Here is a 16,045-nt window from a genome sequence, read left to right on the forward strand (position 1 = left end):
TCGTCGTTTCCATCGGTCGACTCATTACAGTTTTGCTAACTGGTAATAGCTTGAACTCCGATATTACCTGTATGTCAAAAGTCTCCGATATATGATACTCTGGTCTGCGTCTAATATTTCCTTGATAGGGACCGTCGTCCATCTGGCCTACTGGGTTGGTGCCGAGGCGCCCGTCACCATGCTGTGTATTTGTCTACCGCCCATGGCTGTGCTGGGCCGCCACCTGGCCAACAACTACTTTTTCAAACTCCCTAGCAAAGTTCAATCTCTGTTCAGCTCCAACAAGAGCAACGGCACATCGGCATCACAAAGCTACTCTGCACCAGACTCGCAAATTCAAAACATTGCGATGCCATCAGTCTCATTAAATAAGACCGCTGATAATGATGGCCACAGCCTGGAGTCACAAGAGAGCTCTACTCGTTTATTTCCCCGTGAAGACGAAAATTACTACGCTGGCGCTAGAGCAGATGTATCTTACCGTCGCTCGGATCTGCACGGTACAACCCCGCCTCCCAATTCTGGCGATGCTACCATTCGTGTAGATAGTGTTGTGACTGTCACGGACCGTTTGAGAAAATAGTTTGAGTTTGAAGACCGCAGTCACTATCAATTCCGAAATTTATTACATTTGAATGTTCAAATGTTCTTGTTTCTTGATTCATTTCTTTGTTTTGACAGTAATCGCACATTAACATATGGTGCTTCGATGGCTTCAGGGATAGCTATGTTCAAATGTTATTGTCAAAACCTTGCAACCTTACTACCTAGGTACATTGCCTGCGCTCACTGAGACCATTGGCTCGGTTTTTGATCGAGTCAAGTCTGCGAACAGAGTGGTCCGTCTCTACGCCGAAGTGGCTTTGCATCTTGTCGACTTCGTCAGGGGCATTGCAACGCCCCTAGAGCTTCTCATGCAGACTGGCCTTCTGAGAGAATACTACGACGAGTTGATGACCTACAGATGCATGAAGCAAACGACAAGCTTTGTCGATCTGCTCGCCCACCAAAATGGTGGCATGAAAATCTTAGAAGTCGGTGGAGGCACTGCAGCTGCAACTCGCCATCTGGTCAAAGCACTGTCTATGATTGGCCCTCATGGCGTGATAGAATTATCCAACGCTTCCGGAACCCTTCGATGCGACCAGTACTGCTTTACAGACGTGTCGTCTACATTTTTGGAAAAGGCACGGGAAGAGTTCCCTGATCATCAGTCTCAAATGGTGTTTCAAACCCTTGACATCGAGAAGGACTTTTCTGATCAGGGAATTTCCGACAGGACGTATGATCTTGTCGTGGCAGATGCCGTGCTTCACATCACCGCCGATCTGGAAAATACGTTCCGCAATGTCAGAAAGTCAATGAAAACCGGTGGCAAGTTGATACTGACAGAGTTCCTCCAGCCTGATGGGTGGGCTCTGGGCTTTATTTTTGGACTTTTCCCTGGATGGTGGGTTGGACCTGAAGCTGATCGCCCGCTATCACTGTTGAGTGCGGAAGGGTGGGGTCAGGTTCTGCAACACTGTGGTTTTTCAGGTGTCGATATGGTATTCAAGGATTTCGATGGCTCCGCTCCTCAGCTTGGCTGTGTTATTTCTACCGCTGTGGACGTGCCGTCGTCCATCCCTCGAACTCTTGCGTCGCCAACGTACTATAGTGGTATCATTGTCAACCTGAACGCTTTCCCCCAACAACAGTCTCTCGCCGCATCTCTTGTTACATCATTGCAAGACATGTTTACCGAGCCTCTTGAAATCGTGGATGCAAACATCCTTACAGCATCGACGAGTCGCACCACCAGCTCAAACGGTCTTTGCATTGCTTTGGTTGGCTATGGTGCATCATTCCTCGCCTCAATGTCAGAGCAGGATTGGACGGTTCTGAAATTACTTTCTCAGACGTGGTCTGGAGTTTTGTGGGTCTTGGTAGGTGGTGGAGACTCAGCTGCACCAGAATATGGGCTGATGGATGGTCTCTTGAGAACATTGCGAGCGGAGAACTATAGTCTACATCTCGTCTCTATCGCCCTCGACATCAATCTCGACGGCAGCGCTGGCCATATACGTCATCTCAAGCAGATTACACGAGAGATGCTGTTCCGAAAGCCGTCTCAAAAATACGAACAAGAGTACATCGAGATTGATGGTTGCCTGCATACTCGCCGTCTTGTTGAGGCGAAATACCTGGAATGCGATATGGAATCCAAAATCTTGCCCTGGCAAATGACTTCTGCGAATGTCACTGATGCCACTTTCAAGCTATCAGCGGCTTGCCCTGAAGATAAAAATGGCATTCCATACCTCGTCAAGATATCCGCTCCCGTTGTTGACAATGCGTTGTCAATCACCGTCAGAGCTATCTCACTGCAATATCAAGACCAGTTGGCCGCCCGGGGCTTGGCTCCAAAAGGCACTCAGCTTAGTAGCTTCTGCAGCGGAATCGTAACAGGCACACCATCTGGGTCCAGTTTTGCGCAAGGAGATATGGTCTTTGCGGTTCACAAGAACTGTTTCCGCTCCGCTGCTGCCGTTCAGCCATCATCTGCTGTTAAGCTACCATATGGATTATCCACTGAAGATGCGTGCTGGGCTATTCCCCCTCTCCTGACAGCTAATCATGGTTTGTTGGATATTGGTCGAATCCGAAACCGCGATTCTGTTTTGGTTATGGATGGTTGCAGCATTCTGGGACAAGCTGCAGTAGGCTTGCTTCTGAACGAGGGTGTTTCGGAAATATGGTTGACAGCAAACAGCAATGAAGATTGCCAGTGGGCTTCTGAGAGATTCAATATCCCAGAACAACGCATCATACCGACGTCTGCTGTGGGAAGCACCTTTTCATCCATACAGTCAGAGCCTCAGTCCAGGTTTGATATTGTGTTCGCCACAACCTCGGTCGCCAATGAACTGGGAGAACAGACTTTCAGGAGCATGATGCGGGAGAATGGGCGAGTGGTGCTCGTTTCCAACGATGACTCCCATTCCGCATTCCAGTTTGGCTCTTCTTCTCTCAACGTTTGTTTCCTTGCTAGTGATAACACTCAGGTGTTGCAGGAGTCTCTGGAATATGCGGTTTCCACGCCCATTTTGGAGTCACTTCTGAATGCACGAGAGCGGGTCTCCATGTTTCGAATTTCGCAGCTGGACGAAGTCATGGCGTTTTTAAAGCAGTCAGGAAGTTCCGATGCCGCTGTAGTACGCCTGTTTGAGTCGGACGCGATCAACGTGAGTGTACCCCAATTTGAAGCAAAGCATATCTTGCTCGTTGGGACATACGACATGTATTAACATATCTTTCAGGTTCGCGTCACGCAGGACTATCGACTACATTGACTGAAATGCTACATACGTCATCTCAGGGGGCCTTGGAGGCGTTGGCCGATCGATAGCAAGATGGCTCGTTGATAATGGCGCTAGATATCTTATTCTTTTGTCAAGATCCGGCCCCAAGACAAACGAGGCACAGTCTTTGGCATTACAATTCCAAGGTCACGGTGTTCAATGCGAAATGCCCGCCTGTGATGTCACGAATCCCAGTGCATTGCGAGCGCTACTCAACAAGTATGCAGACACCATGCCACCAATCAAGGGATGTATCCAAGCCGCCATGGTCATGCAGGGAAGATTAAGTCAATGGAAGACTCTACGCTTTATGGAATCCATGCTAACAAGTTGATTAGGAGGGAATATTTTCCGAACTATTACTCTCTAGTTGGCAAAGTACATTACAGCCAAAGCTACAAGGATCATGGAACCTCCATGCCATGCTTCCATCAGATATGGACTTCTTCATCATGCTGTCATCCGTCATGGGCATTTTGGGAACCGGCTCCCTAGCACCATACAATGCCGGAAACACTTATCAAGATTCTCTGGCGCGCTATCGAGTCTCTCAGGGCCAGCGAGCCATCTCTTTCAATCTTGGCGCTATACCCGACGCAGGCTATCTCGTTGCCAATGCCGAGTACGCAAGCGGACGACGACAAATTCACGAAACAGCCAAATATACTCCGACTTGCATCCGCGATATTGTTGCATTGCTCGAAATATTCTGCGATCCATCCAGTAAATTGGCCACGCACCCAACCACCTGCCATCCCATTGTCGGCCTTCGTCCACCATCCCACTGGGGGCATCTTGAAGAAATATCTTTTGTGTTGAGTCAGCCATTCTGGCAGCACATGCATCACATTCCACTGCCAGCTGGTGAGGCTGAGGGTGTGGACAATGCACACGGTTTAAAGCCGGGCAAACAAGCGAAGGATGTCGTTGCCAAATTTGTGGCCGCCACATCAGTCAATGAGAGCACGGAGATCGTCAGTGAAGCACCCGTTGCCCGTATCACAGGGCTATTGGGCGTGGCAGAAGGTCAACTTGATTTGCACCGGCCCATGCATTCTTATGGACTTGACTCGCTATGCGCGATTGAGGTTCGTAACTGGATTGGCAAGACATTTGGTGTTGATGTGCCTGTCTTCATGATTTTGGGAGGGATCACTTTTGAAGGCGCTGCTAATGCTATTGTTCATCAGTTTCAATCGCAAAAGTAGCACACGGGATCCAGAAAAGCGGTGACATCTGGACTTTTTAGCGCGTTGTAATGCGACTGGGTCTATACCATGCACCCGACCGGAACGCAATCCGCAAAGGACAATGTAACACAAGTCAACCTAACATTCGTTGGCATCAACAAAAATGAGGCATATGAAGCAGAGTCAGTGATTGGCTTCGTTTCTAAGACCTGGTTATGGTTATGGGTATTTTAAAGGTGATGTGTACACCAAGGCTGTTGTGCCACGAACCTTCTGGTAGTATATCTGTGGACAACGCGAGCCCCTTGTTCCTTGTAATCCAGGAAAAGCAAGGGTCGATTGGTAAGACTGTCTATTTAAATGAATCATTATTCAACTCGATGATCGCTGAGCGATACGGCATTGCTATTACTACGCTATCCGTACATGTAGACGCAGTGTGTACCACTTCCCGAAAACGAACTTCTAGCCCCGGCAAAGGAATTCTCGAAGCTCAGCTGCTGCCTGCTTCACGTACACCAACCTTCCTGGCCGTCATACTTCTACTCAGTCCCCTGAGCTCTCCTTGTCGATTCTGTGTCATCTTCTCCAGTTTCAACACCATCCCGACCGCCTTGTGATCTTCCGTGAGCTTAGGGTGTCGCCTTGCGAAATACCGGGCATATTTGAATAGCGACCAGTAGCAGCTGGTGACGTTCGTAAGGACAACGAACACTTTGTAGGGTATCTAGCTCACGCTGTCATCAGCGGGACCCTAGAGATCCCTGCAAAGGGAAAGCCTGAACCTACATGGTACCACAGGACTTCCCATCTGACGCGCTCATTTTTCAATCGCAGATGGACTTCGTTAAATATGATGGTATTGAGCATATATAGCCCTAATGTTGCTGCTAGCATTATGATGCAGAACCCTGGTCGAACAAGAAGTGAAACAGGTAGTATGAAAGGAAAGAGCAAGTATAAGACGGTCTCATACACCTATTAATTCCGAGAAATGAGTAATCAGCAAGCCCTGAAAATAGCTGGCTACGTACCTCCTGAAAAACGAAGAGCTTCGTTCCGGCCTCCCATTTACCCAACTTCCAGGACCCTAGAAGATATGACAAATTGTGCCACATTCCGTTGGTGGTAAAGAAGCCCCAGCGCAGGAATCGCTGTTTGAATACGGTCATCTCACCGAAGCCGCCCCTGCCGTGGCTGCGTTTGGCAAACAAAAGAGCAGATGGTGTGGTTGTCTCCACAAAGACAGCAGTGCACATCTGAATCCTGCCACCTAAGCGTCGGCAGCTATTGCCCAAGAACCAATCTTCACTGATATTAAATCCGGGATGGTGCTGAAAAACCTCTTTCAAAAAAGATCTCTCCCAAAGAGATACAGCCCCATGGGGAAAGGTGGCACTACCGATGTGTCCTGCAAAACTGCGCTGTAAACCAGCTAGCTTGTACTCGAGATCCTGAGCCTGTTGGCAATATGAACTCTTTGATGGATCGGTATTGACAGATTTGATTGGGTATCCAATACAGCGGACTGAATCGGTTAACCGAGACACGACAACTGGGAAATTGGCGGGTAGGATGCAGTCATCATCAATGAGGAGCGTGTAACGGAAGTTCTTGGCAGCATAGCAGCCGATGAATAAAGCGACAATCTTGGATCCGACAGGGCACCAGATATGATTGACCCCATTGGCTCGACATATTTCCTCGGTGTTGTCGAGAGGAGTTGAGGAGTTGCCGTTGGCGATCACATAGACATGCGAGGCGGGGAAGACTTTTAAAGCAGCTTTGAGAGTCTGACCAATAATAGGTCCAGACCTGTAGCACGGGATTAGGAGAGCAGTATCTGTGGCTTCCGGGATAATACGGCGCTGCTGGTAATAGTCCGGACCGAGGGCATCATTTTCGAAAGTCCTGAGGAGTGGCGTAAAGGAATAGCTGTGAAGACAAGAATGTAAGTATTCTAGCCAGGCTTTTGGCCTTGTGTATAATTAAAAAAGCTCACAGGTATCAACCTAAAGGTCAACTCACAAAACAAGCAAAGCGATCGCGATTGCCCAGCCACCTGAGAAGACAAACCTGCGTTGCATCAACCAATACAGCCAGCATACGGCCCCTTTCCACAAGGGAGTCCCTATAAGAACAAGATAAGCAAAAGCCGCAAGCGCTGTGTAAGCTCCGTACTCAATAAGTAGCCGGAGCCAATACTTGCGTTGGTGCTTGATATTGACTAAGCTGGTCCGGTCATACAGGCTCATCAGGCTGCTCTTCCGCGGCTTCGTAGCTGTACTGCTGGGCTGGTGGACAGGCAGGTGGGACAAGTGAGTACCGTTGTTAGGTAAGGTTCGCGAGTTGCTATCTTCAAAGTCTCTGTGTACTTCTCCAGGCTGTTCATGCTGGATTGACTTTCTCCAGTGGGGGCGGAGAGAGGTATTCCTGTCTCCAAGTGACTCGATACCACTTTGTCCTTCACCATCCAGGATAATTGGAATCCTTTCATCTGGTTCACCTTTTGCTGCTGGGGTTGATGTTGGTCGATGCCGCCCAGTGCCCACTTTGTAGAACCCATCGGGCGCCTTGCGTGTTGTAGGCTGCCTTTTTTTAGGAACGTGAATTTCTTCGACTTGGTTGTTGTGTTGATGGTAACGAGATGATCTCCTTGAAGCCTCTTGGCCCCAGCCGTCTTTAAGCGGGACTGAGGTCAGAAGAGATTCAGGAACGAATATCTCTTCGGCAATCAGCCCATCATTAATGAAACGCATGCTGTAGGAGATATCTGCGATCTGAGTTTCCCATGAGCATTGTCGTAGGTCCACGGCCTCAGAGATAAATGTCGGTGGTGTTAATCAAGCGGCTTGCGCTTGTTGTGATTTCCGAGGGTTTAACCCCTATTAGGTCGAAAAATGTAGGAGGATAAGGCCTCGTGAATATCACCGTCACCCTGCGTGTAAACAGCTTTCGAACATCTTTTGGGAAATCAAATGTACCAATCCAAAGGTACGAAGTAGTATTAAAACAATGCTACCTTGCGTTCACTGACTGACTACCTTCGTCATTGGATGGGAGCCGATACCGAGCAATGCTCGCTCATTCTTCATGCGCCATTGATACTCATTATACCGCACCCTTACTGATTGCGAGAATATTTGTTTACTCCATTCTCAAAGTACCGCGCTACCTCAGGGGACTTGTTCGCTAACAATTTACGCAAAAAGAAGGAGGAGGTGGTGGGGGGGGGGGGCGGCGGGGGGCAAAACCTGTCCTAACTTATTTCCCGGTCTTCCCGCCCACCCATTTTTATTTTTATTTTTATATTCATGAAGCATTTAAATATTCAACTTAAACCCTATCTGAACATCTATCAGCCTTATGACCAGGCGTTCCGCATAACTGCATTTATATTGCCGTCTGTTGGTGCCATTACCGGTCACCGAAGCCGTCTGTGTGGGTGCTGCGAAGGACACACCACCACCTTCTAAACCACCTAGTAGACCAATCAATGCCTTGCTCATGGGCTTCATAAACAAACATACCTCCAGTCTTCACTATCTCCTTCCTAGATAGCCTCTTTTTTCGTAGTTGTTTCTTATTGGTGGCCCGTAAATCCTTAATTTCTTTCTCTATTAAGATCATGCTTTGCATCACTTGCTCGCAGGCTTTGTATGCCTGGTTAATGACCTCTTTAGTAGGCGTTGGTGGGCATTTCGACCGGTATTTTAGTAGCTTTTTAGCTGATTTCGCATGCTTAGAAAGCTGGAGAATTGTTGTAGGTGTTTCAGGGCAATAAATGCTTGATTTGCTTGTAGGTCGTTCAGTGATAGGTGTCGGTGACCGAAGCTGAATGTTCAGCTTTAATAGCACTGGTTCTGCATCTAATGGGGCTAAACCAGTCGTTTTAAATGCATTCTGAATAGTCTTCGCCTGATATGCGTCTGCGCGGGCTTGTGGATATGCTTCGAGGAAATCAAACTTATCGATATGGTTGATTCCTATACGTGTCTGTTGGTCCACTAAGCGACCATATGATCGCTTTAGAACTGCAAAGCAGCCCACATCTAATGGCTATAATAGATGCGAATTATGCGGCAGCATACATATCGGTACAATATCATTTGCGGCGCATAAATGAACGAATTCAGGCGTAAGGTGGCTATTATGAGCATTAAAGATCAATAGCCTATACCGACCACGCGTATAGCTTGCGGTCACCGGAATAAAGAGTGATTGAAGCCATCGAAGGCTAATCTTATCAGATGTCCATCCAGTTGGGCTAACCTCGAAGCGCCAGCCCCTTAGTGTATCGTGAAACCAAGACTCAATATAGCGCTTACCTTTGAATATAACAAGCGGTAAAACCTAGCCTAAAGCATTGACTGTTTCCACTGCAGTCACCCATTCACGATTACCTAGTTGTAGAGTAGATCTACGGCCATAATATTTAGCTCTAGTGACCACCTTTGCGGCAGAAACTACGCCTATTGCGAAGTTTGTTTCTTCGAAGCTATAGATACTATCAGGCAGAATACCATAGCGCGATATAGTCTCTTCCACAAGCCGAAACCACCCACGAAGGACCCGTGGGTCTTCTTGCTCAGCCCTTTTATAGTCATATCGACGCGAGAAGCGTGTTTGGATCGCCGGCGTACGATTGATTAGTTTCCAGTCCAGTTCTTGCCGACACGGTCAGTGCCCCGCAATGCAAGCAGTAAATCAGCCATTTCACGCACTATACTAGGCCGAGGGGCTGCACCACGGTCGTCCATAGAGAGAATCCACTTCTTAAGCGTATCCTCTTCAAATTGAGTCAATTCATGACTATTTGCGTGGATATTGGTCTGCGAAACGCGGCCTGTGATGCGGTCGCGTAGTGTTGATCGCGAAATGCTATACGTACGCGCAGCGGCTGAAATAGAAGAGATTGTTTTATTCTGAATAGCCTCAATTGCTAGCTCGATCCTACCCTCTTGGTGAATAGAATCTTGCTTTGTTTTAGACCGAATTGGTGGCATGGTGGGTGATTAAAGTGGTGGGGGACAATTGGAGACGCGGAAGTTGAAAGGGGTGGCGACCCGCTTGTGAAATATGTCGAACTCCGCAGGAGAAGATTACCACCTTTCCTATTACAGATTGATGATTCAGCGCGTGCTTAGATCCGGTCTATTTTACTAGCGTCTATGCGTTTTATTCAACATCACATCATTTTTCATTCCTTAGGCATCAACTGCTGAATCAGCACACCCAACCCCCTTATTTTGCAAATCATCATGTATTTAGAAGAACACATCTCAAGTACTGTTCAATGATCCCATTGGTCTATCTCCGTACTAGTGCGTACAGCTTTCTTCGGAATCGACAGATCCTATATTACTGTTTTTGTATGTAAAGCGCACGTAGGCGTACGTATGGGCTATACAACTAGCCTGCACGAATCAGGCAGGATCGCTCAACTCGATCCAGCACTCAGAAACAAAAAACCCTCTTGCAATGGGATCCATGATTTACCAGTCCATACACGATTCGTTCCGATTCGACAGTTTATCATACTGCAAGACAAATTCTCTTTCCCAGTCAGCTGAGTGACGATAGATAATTCGCCGTATGGCCGCCTCATCATCAGGGAGCATTGCAGAGATGAATATGTAGTTCAATACCAAGAGGAGCTGATGGAAAGTCGGATGTGATTCTTCTAGTGCGAACATGGGACTTACAATTGGACTTTCCAACGGAGATGGCAGCAATGCCTGGTTCCATACATTAAAAACCTCTGATTGGCTCTAAGATCGTGCATGGGGTCGACTCACTGAGAGCTTCATCCTGGAATATGCCATGGTAGCGGGAGGACTTGCAGCAGACAAATGTTCAGGAGAGCGAGAATCAACATCGAAGGCTTGATTTTCATTCAATTCCGTAAGGGGAACCGTCTTTCAAGGACCATGAGCATCAGCCAAGTTCAAGTTGCCGCAGAGTTCGAGCTACTGACCGGTTCGTCTTGATCTGACGATGTCAGCCGAATCGATGGCGCTTGTAAGCTTCGGCAGCTTGTGTTATGAATGCGAGTCTCTTGGGACATTCCTCCAAGAAAGCCCTTGCACGTGCGTGATTCAATACTGCATCGTTGTCTGGCGATACGGCACGGCTCGCAAGATGCGCTCCGGTCCACATTCGCTAGATAGGAACAGAGGTCACCTTTACCACGCCTGATGCAGGCTTGGCATGAAGGAAGCTGACGACTGCATCGAATCTTTGCCGCTCGACACGACTCGCAGGCTCGAGTTGATGTGGGACCGCTCGAGGATGGCGAGCATCTTTGCGGACGCAACTTCGCTGGAAAGGTGGTATACATATGAAGTAGTACTGATGAAATGACTGTGGAAACACTTTGACGTTCAAGATTGTCACTGCTAGCCCTAAGGGAAGAACCGCCACTTTAAATGTTGATGAACGGACGTGCGAATGTCCACGAGCATAGCCTCGATTAGAGCTCACTAGAATACGCCAGCGGTGACGTGCCGCGTCACTCATCCATGCCACAAAGTAGCGTAATTCTAAACATCGAAGCAGTTCGGGGAACGTTGACTTGCTTCCCAGTAGCGACTGAGTTCCCAGAACCCCCTTTGAAGATCTCAGGATCGGCAATGCTAAATCATGACCCGAATTTACTCATTGGGTGATTCTTCCAGGGAGCCAAGGCTTCATTAGTTGAAGCAGATCCAAGTTGACGGCGGTCTTTCACACTTAGCCACCCCCCATCAATGCAGACTCCCTATGCAGTAATCAAATTGTGTGCCCCGAACGGCCAAGGAGATCATCTACCGTCGTAATTTGAAGGCAGAATTATAAAATATTGCTGAGCGAGGAATGCAGGTGGGTTCACTACCAAAATTTGTGAATGTAGCCAGTCCTTTGCCTACGGATCGGTAGCAATAAGCGATTGGGAGTCCATCTATAAAGCCGGGGCAAGAACGTCTCCTCGAACTATATCAGTTCCTATGGCCTGACGATCCTCTTGCAAAACATTCGATGCTGCGCAGATTTTTGTTGGTTTTCTTCGTGTTTGGGGTCGCGGAAGAAATATTCATGAGCGGCCTGGCGAGATTTTGATCAACAGCCGTGCGTAGGCAGAATCACAGCTGGCCCCACAAGCACCAATTCTATGCAAGAGCTCAATGGCGAAGACATGGCCGACCAGGTGTCGTACGAAAATAGAGCCGGGAGCGTTTCTGCGGGTCCGTCGGCTCATCACGAGTTGACTCATCTCACTGATTCTCTTGAAAGCGCCGCCTCGACCTTGATCTCCCACGTACAGCCTGGGATGCAGGGCGTGAAGGTCCGCCGTTTTGAAATCCGCACAGACGTTGACGACATATACAGCCTATTTTGCCTTGCCGAGAATGGCCATCCTACTGACGAGAATGTAGTTCTGCAGTGTCGAGACTGCCAAGTATTGTCGCACATGGGTTGCATGGAGGAGTTGAAGCAATGCAGACCTGAGTTGCACGAGTCATGCTGCGTCTGGTAAGTGCAATGAACGCGTCTATCAAAAGGCTGGTTACTAAAGAGATGCAGCCGAAGTGAAGAGCCTCAAGACGCCCTGTTACGCGGGTGGCCATCGCAGATTCGAATGAGCACTGATGCAGCCAGAAGCTAGGGTGTCACCGCATTGCCCCATGCGATACTCCGTCAGCGGATTCCTCCCCCTCTGTATATAGATCCACCCCGGTGCACATTTTGCAGGCGGGTGCAGTGCAACAAGAGAGACCTCAGGCATTGCCCCGCAGATCTGCTAGACTGCTCGGAGAGGCACGCACACCTGGGACACTCCGCCGATCACCTAGATTTCGAAGGAATCAAATGGGTGGTTTTGAGAGGGAGAATTGATCTTGGAAAAAAGAAGGGGACCGGAAATCGACCAGGGGCTTCGAGTTGAAGCGGAGGGCACAAGACCAAATCTGTTCTATCAGTATCAAGGGCGTCGATCCTTTGTGGCCCTTCGGTCAGTCTCGCATATCTGCTTTCGTCCTAGATGTTTTAAGCTCAGAAAAGGGCGGCTGATTTCTTCAATAATCACTTGTTGTGACATAGCATGCACTGAAAACCGCCTGGCCGCATAAGGACATCTCGCAAGCACGCCAGAGTGGGACTAAATGTCAGGCAATGGGACCATCCGTAGACCCGACTAGAAAAATCGTGCATCACACATAGCAGAATCACCCGCCATGAGTAGGAGAACGACTTCCTTGCCTGGCCTCTACTCCGACCGTGATTCGCTGCAGTGAAGCCATCACCGGGTTCATTTTAGATCAAGGTAGACAAGTAGTATATGATTGATAAGGGCACCCAGCACGGTAAGACCTCCATTTGAGAAGCCTCTAATGTCAAAACCGTGACTTCAAGCTTTGTGGTCGCGTTGAATGCCCGACCTCAGAAAATCCCACGAGAGATTGCGCGGTAGTGTATTGGTATCTGGTAGAGTCCGACCTTTTCGTTCTAGACGAAAAAGCTGAGCGAGTAGGTAAGTTCGAATACCACACCGTTAAAGCCCCATCAGGGCGAGCTGCGCTTGGGAGCTACCCCAATTGAAGTCGGACTAGTTGACCTTTAGCTTCAAGAACGCGGTGAAAGCCCCAAATTTGCTATGCTGCGACAATGTGCCCCCGTCATGTATGGAAGATCTCTCATGAAGTCACGTTTTCGATTGACCTTGCTGCTGATCCCACTGTTGAACATCGCATCCATGTCAAGGCAGCGCTCCCAAGACTGGATACAAGTCTGATTGCACAATTAGCTTGAATTGGGTAAAGACCCAAGTTACCCTCCCTAGAGCCATATTCGGACCATTGGAGCTCCCCGCTGGCCTCCTTTCTATTTGTCTGACACGTTTTCCCGCTCACAAACGTTGAGATTGTCAAGAGCGTGAGCTGGTGTAGACCCAGCGCGAAGAGAATATCGCGACGAGAATATAAAGAAGAATTAGCCGTTGGAAAAGCGCAGATAAGAACGATACATACTTCGTGAAATTCAACGCTCGTGCATCGATGCTCACTTGTGAGATGCACTCATCGCGAAGAAGCCCAGCGGAGACGCGTTTGGGAAATGACGTCACGCGAAGTTAGCTGTGGCAAGTAGTCAGCGGCGCGTCTGACCGTTTAGGAAGAACGACCTAAGTCTGATTCCGTCAATGTAGGCCGTCTTGAAAAATCACAAGGCACGGGAAAGGTTGGAACTGTCTTTATGTTTGAAGTTGCTTCATAAGTCGGCCCACCAGAAAGTCCACGCAGCCACATGGACACGCCGCTGGCGTGAGTTGAGGCAGGTGCCGGAACGGAGCCGCATCATTGGAATTGGCTCCTCAGATCTTCATATGTAGAGTCAAGTTTCAATCAACTTGATCCTCTCGCAGTATGTATTATCGGGTATCACCCCTTCAAACCGACAATCAATCATACCGCAGACGCATCATAAGTGGCCATGCCGACGGCGAGATGGCCACCACAGGCCTATAAGTAGTACTCTTGACTAGCTCTGCCTCTAGATAAATGTGAAGCCGACCTTGGAAAGGCTTAGCTCATCGCGTGCCAAGAGCACGTCTCTTCAGCATCTTCACAGATGCCGACGCGGAAGACGGTGATGTAAAGTGGCCTTGTCCAATGACAATAGAGATCAGCCATCGGAATGCATAATGCGGACCCAACAGTAGGTCTTGTCATAAACTGTTCATTTCGCGTAGGTGTTGACTTGGGTGAGGTGAGACAGGGAGCCACGCTAGCCGTCAACTGTTAACCTCCAGAGCCTGTACTGCAGCCGGCCTCGCGTCTAATGCCTGCTCAAAACCAAGCTTTTGATTAGAGACGACGGCATTACCAATGGAATGAGCAGAGATCAGGTAACAAATCTTTCGATGAACGTGAGAGGTCTGCTAGAACGATAGTCAGCCATACGAATGTAAATGCAGGGGGGCGGACGCGATCCAAAGCCACCTGTTCGGTATGCTCTTTATGCAGTAGATTTTCAGTGCGATTGAGCCCCTGGGTTTCCAGAGCAGGCATTGGAGGGTATGTTGAGATGACACACGCATGGAGTGGGTGTGGGAAGCGCGAGGCAACCAGTCGCACTATTGGCTATATTAGTACCAAAAGAGGAAGAATAAGGATAGGTAGGCATGAGCGGGAGACTCTTTATCAACCCCAAAAGTAGGTGATATATATGAGAACAGACGGCAGTGCAACCCTTGCCACCGAAGAGGTCGTTCAACATGGCTGCATAACTAGACGCAGTCCTCGGAGCTCTGCCATGACCGATAATCCGTAGCTTGAGATATGAAGGTTGGTTCTCGTGACTGCGGGGTCTATGCCCATTGAGTGTACGAAGCTCGCTCTTGTCAGCTGAATGCCCTCCCAATATACATGAAAAATATGGATGGGATAGAACTGACCATGAAACTGCTTCATCGAGGAGCAAGATCGCGAGGTTAGCCGATACGCCGGGTTGGAGTCAATAGGGTTGATGGGGGCTGGCAGTTCCACCATTCAATTACTTGGACCACGACACAATCAGCAAGGGCTGAGCGAAGCCTGATGAATGGCCATTCGTTCTGGGAGAGCCGTATCAGATGGGGTGTGGATGGGCGATCTTGAAACCATCGACATAGCCTTTCAGTGGATCTGGGCTTTCCTTTGGTTTTAGCGTCACGCGCCATGTATTGCGTACACACTGGCTTACTGCCGGTGTATCGAAAGGCTTTATGAGGGGTCAATGATCTGTCATTCGAATTGTTTGAGAAGTGCCATCACTCACCCACGTTCTATACCTTGAAGGTCCGAGCTACCTAAGCGTGGATTAATATAGAGAAAGCAGCGCAAAGAGCGGGTTGGAAAAGACCGACATCCGCCAATTTGAGATACGTACCTGATGGCATCACATCCTTATCGCTGATGTGGTTGACGAGCTGTTCCTTCTTTATAGTGTCTTCTGGTCTTGTAACCAAAGTCGCAAGGATAGAAACGCTTCAATATAAAGTGCGTCTCTTGTATTCGAGGTGGAATCGGCCTTCCCTTGGGTACATGATGGGTGGCCTGTCCGACAACTAGTCCCTTGCTATCGAGTCCAAGATTGAGAGGGTAGGAAGCTCCATGAGCTATCCGGCATCTGGGCTAGCCCATACCAGGACTTGGGGAGGGGGCCGTGAATATATCTGCCATAGAAGGATAGTCAGCTTAATGGATACAGAATCAATCAAAGGTCAGTGAATACGGATCACACTCAGCGTTTGCCGGTATTCATGATGTATCAATCCATTCACCTTTCTGTGAGAGATTCTTATGATACAAGTTCGTTTGATCAGCGATTGACCTCATGAGGTTGTTATTGGGCCTACCATATAAATAGGCTCCACCGTAATCTATCGGGGGTAAGAGCCTGTCATGGTTGTCATAGAATGTGTTCAGATCTGAACTGTACACAGACCGTTTAAGAAGCTCTATTGTGAGACTGTTAGATAGGACATAGTGCATTTTTTAA

The 16,045-nt window shown here is 48.6% G+C and overlaps 2 protein-coding genes across 2 annotated transcripts; one reads left to right on the plus strand and one right to left on the minus strand.

Annotated features, from left to right (window-relative positions):
- Positions 1-178: 178 nt before the first annotated feature.
- Positions 179-4,549, plus strand: N7478_003809 (uncharacterized protein; the record flags this gene model as incomplete). Its single annotated transcript, XM_056920023.1, has 3 exons — positions 179-569; positions 772-3,224; positions 3,680-4,549. 3 exons carry the CDS (start codon positions 179-181, stop codon positions 4,547-4,549), a joined length of 3,714 nt encoding a protein of 1,237 aa, XP_056783181.1.
- Positions 4,550-5,163: 614 nt separating this feature from the next.
- Positions 5,164-7,290, minus strand: N7478_003810 (glycosyltransferase family 2 protein; the record flags this gene model as incomplete). The annotated part of the gene is made up of 4 exons (XM_056920024.1): positions 5,164-5,268; positions 5,321-5,509; positions 5,566-6,466; positions 6,560-7,290. The coding sequence occupies 4 exons, from the start codon at positions 7,288-7,290 to the stop codon at positions 5,164-5,166; spliced, it is 1,926 nt and encodes a 641-aa protein (XP_056783182.1).
- Between the last annotated feature and the right edge of the window lie 8,755 nt (positions 7,291-16,045).

Source organism: Penicillium angulare (genome assembly GCF_028827245.1).
Source record: "Penicillium angulare strain IBT 27051 chromosome Unknown utg000003l_segment0_segment0, whole genome shotgun sequence".
Classification (NCBI taxonomy): domain Eukaryota; kingdom Fungi; phylum Ascomycota; class Eurotiomycetes; order Eurotiales; family Aspergillaceae; genus Penicillium; species Penicillium angulare.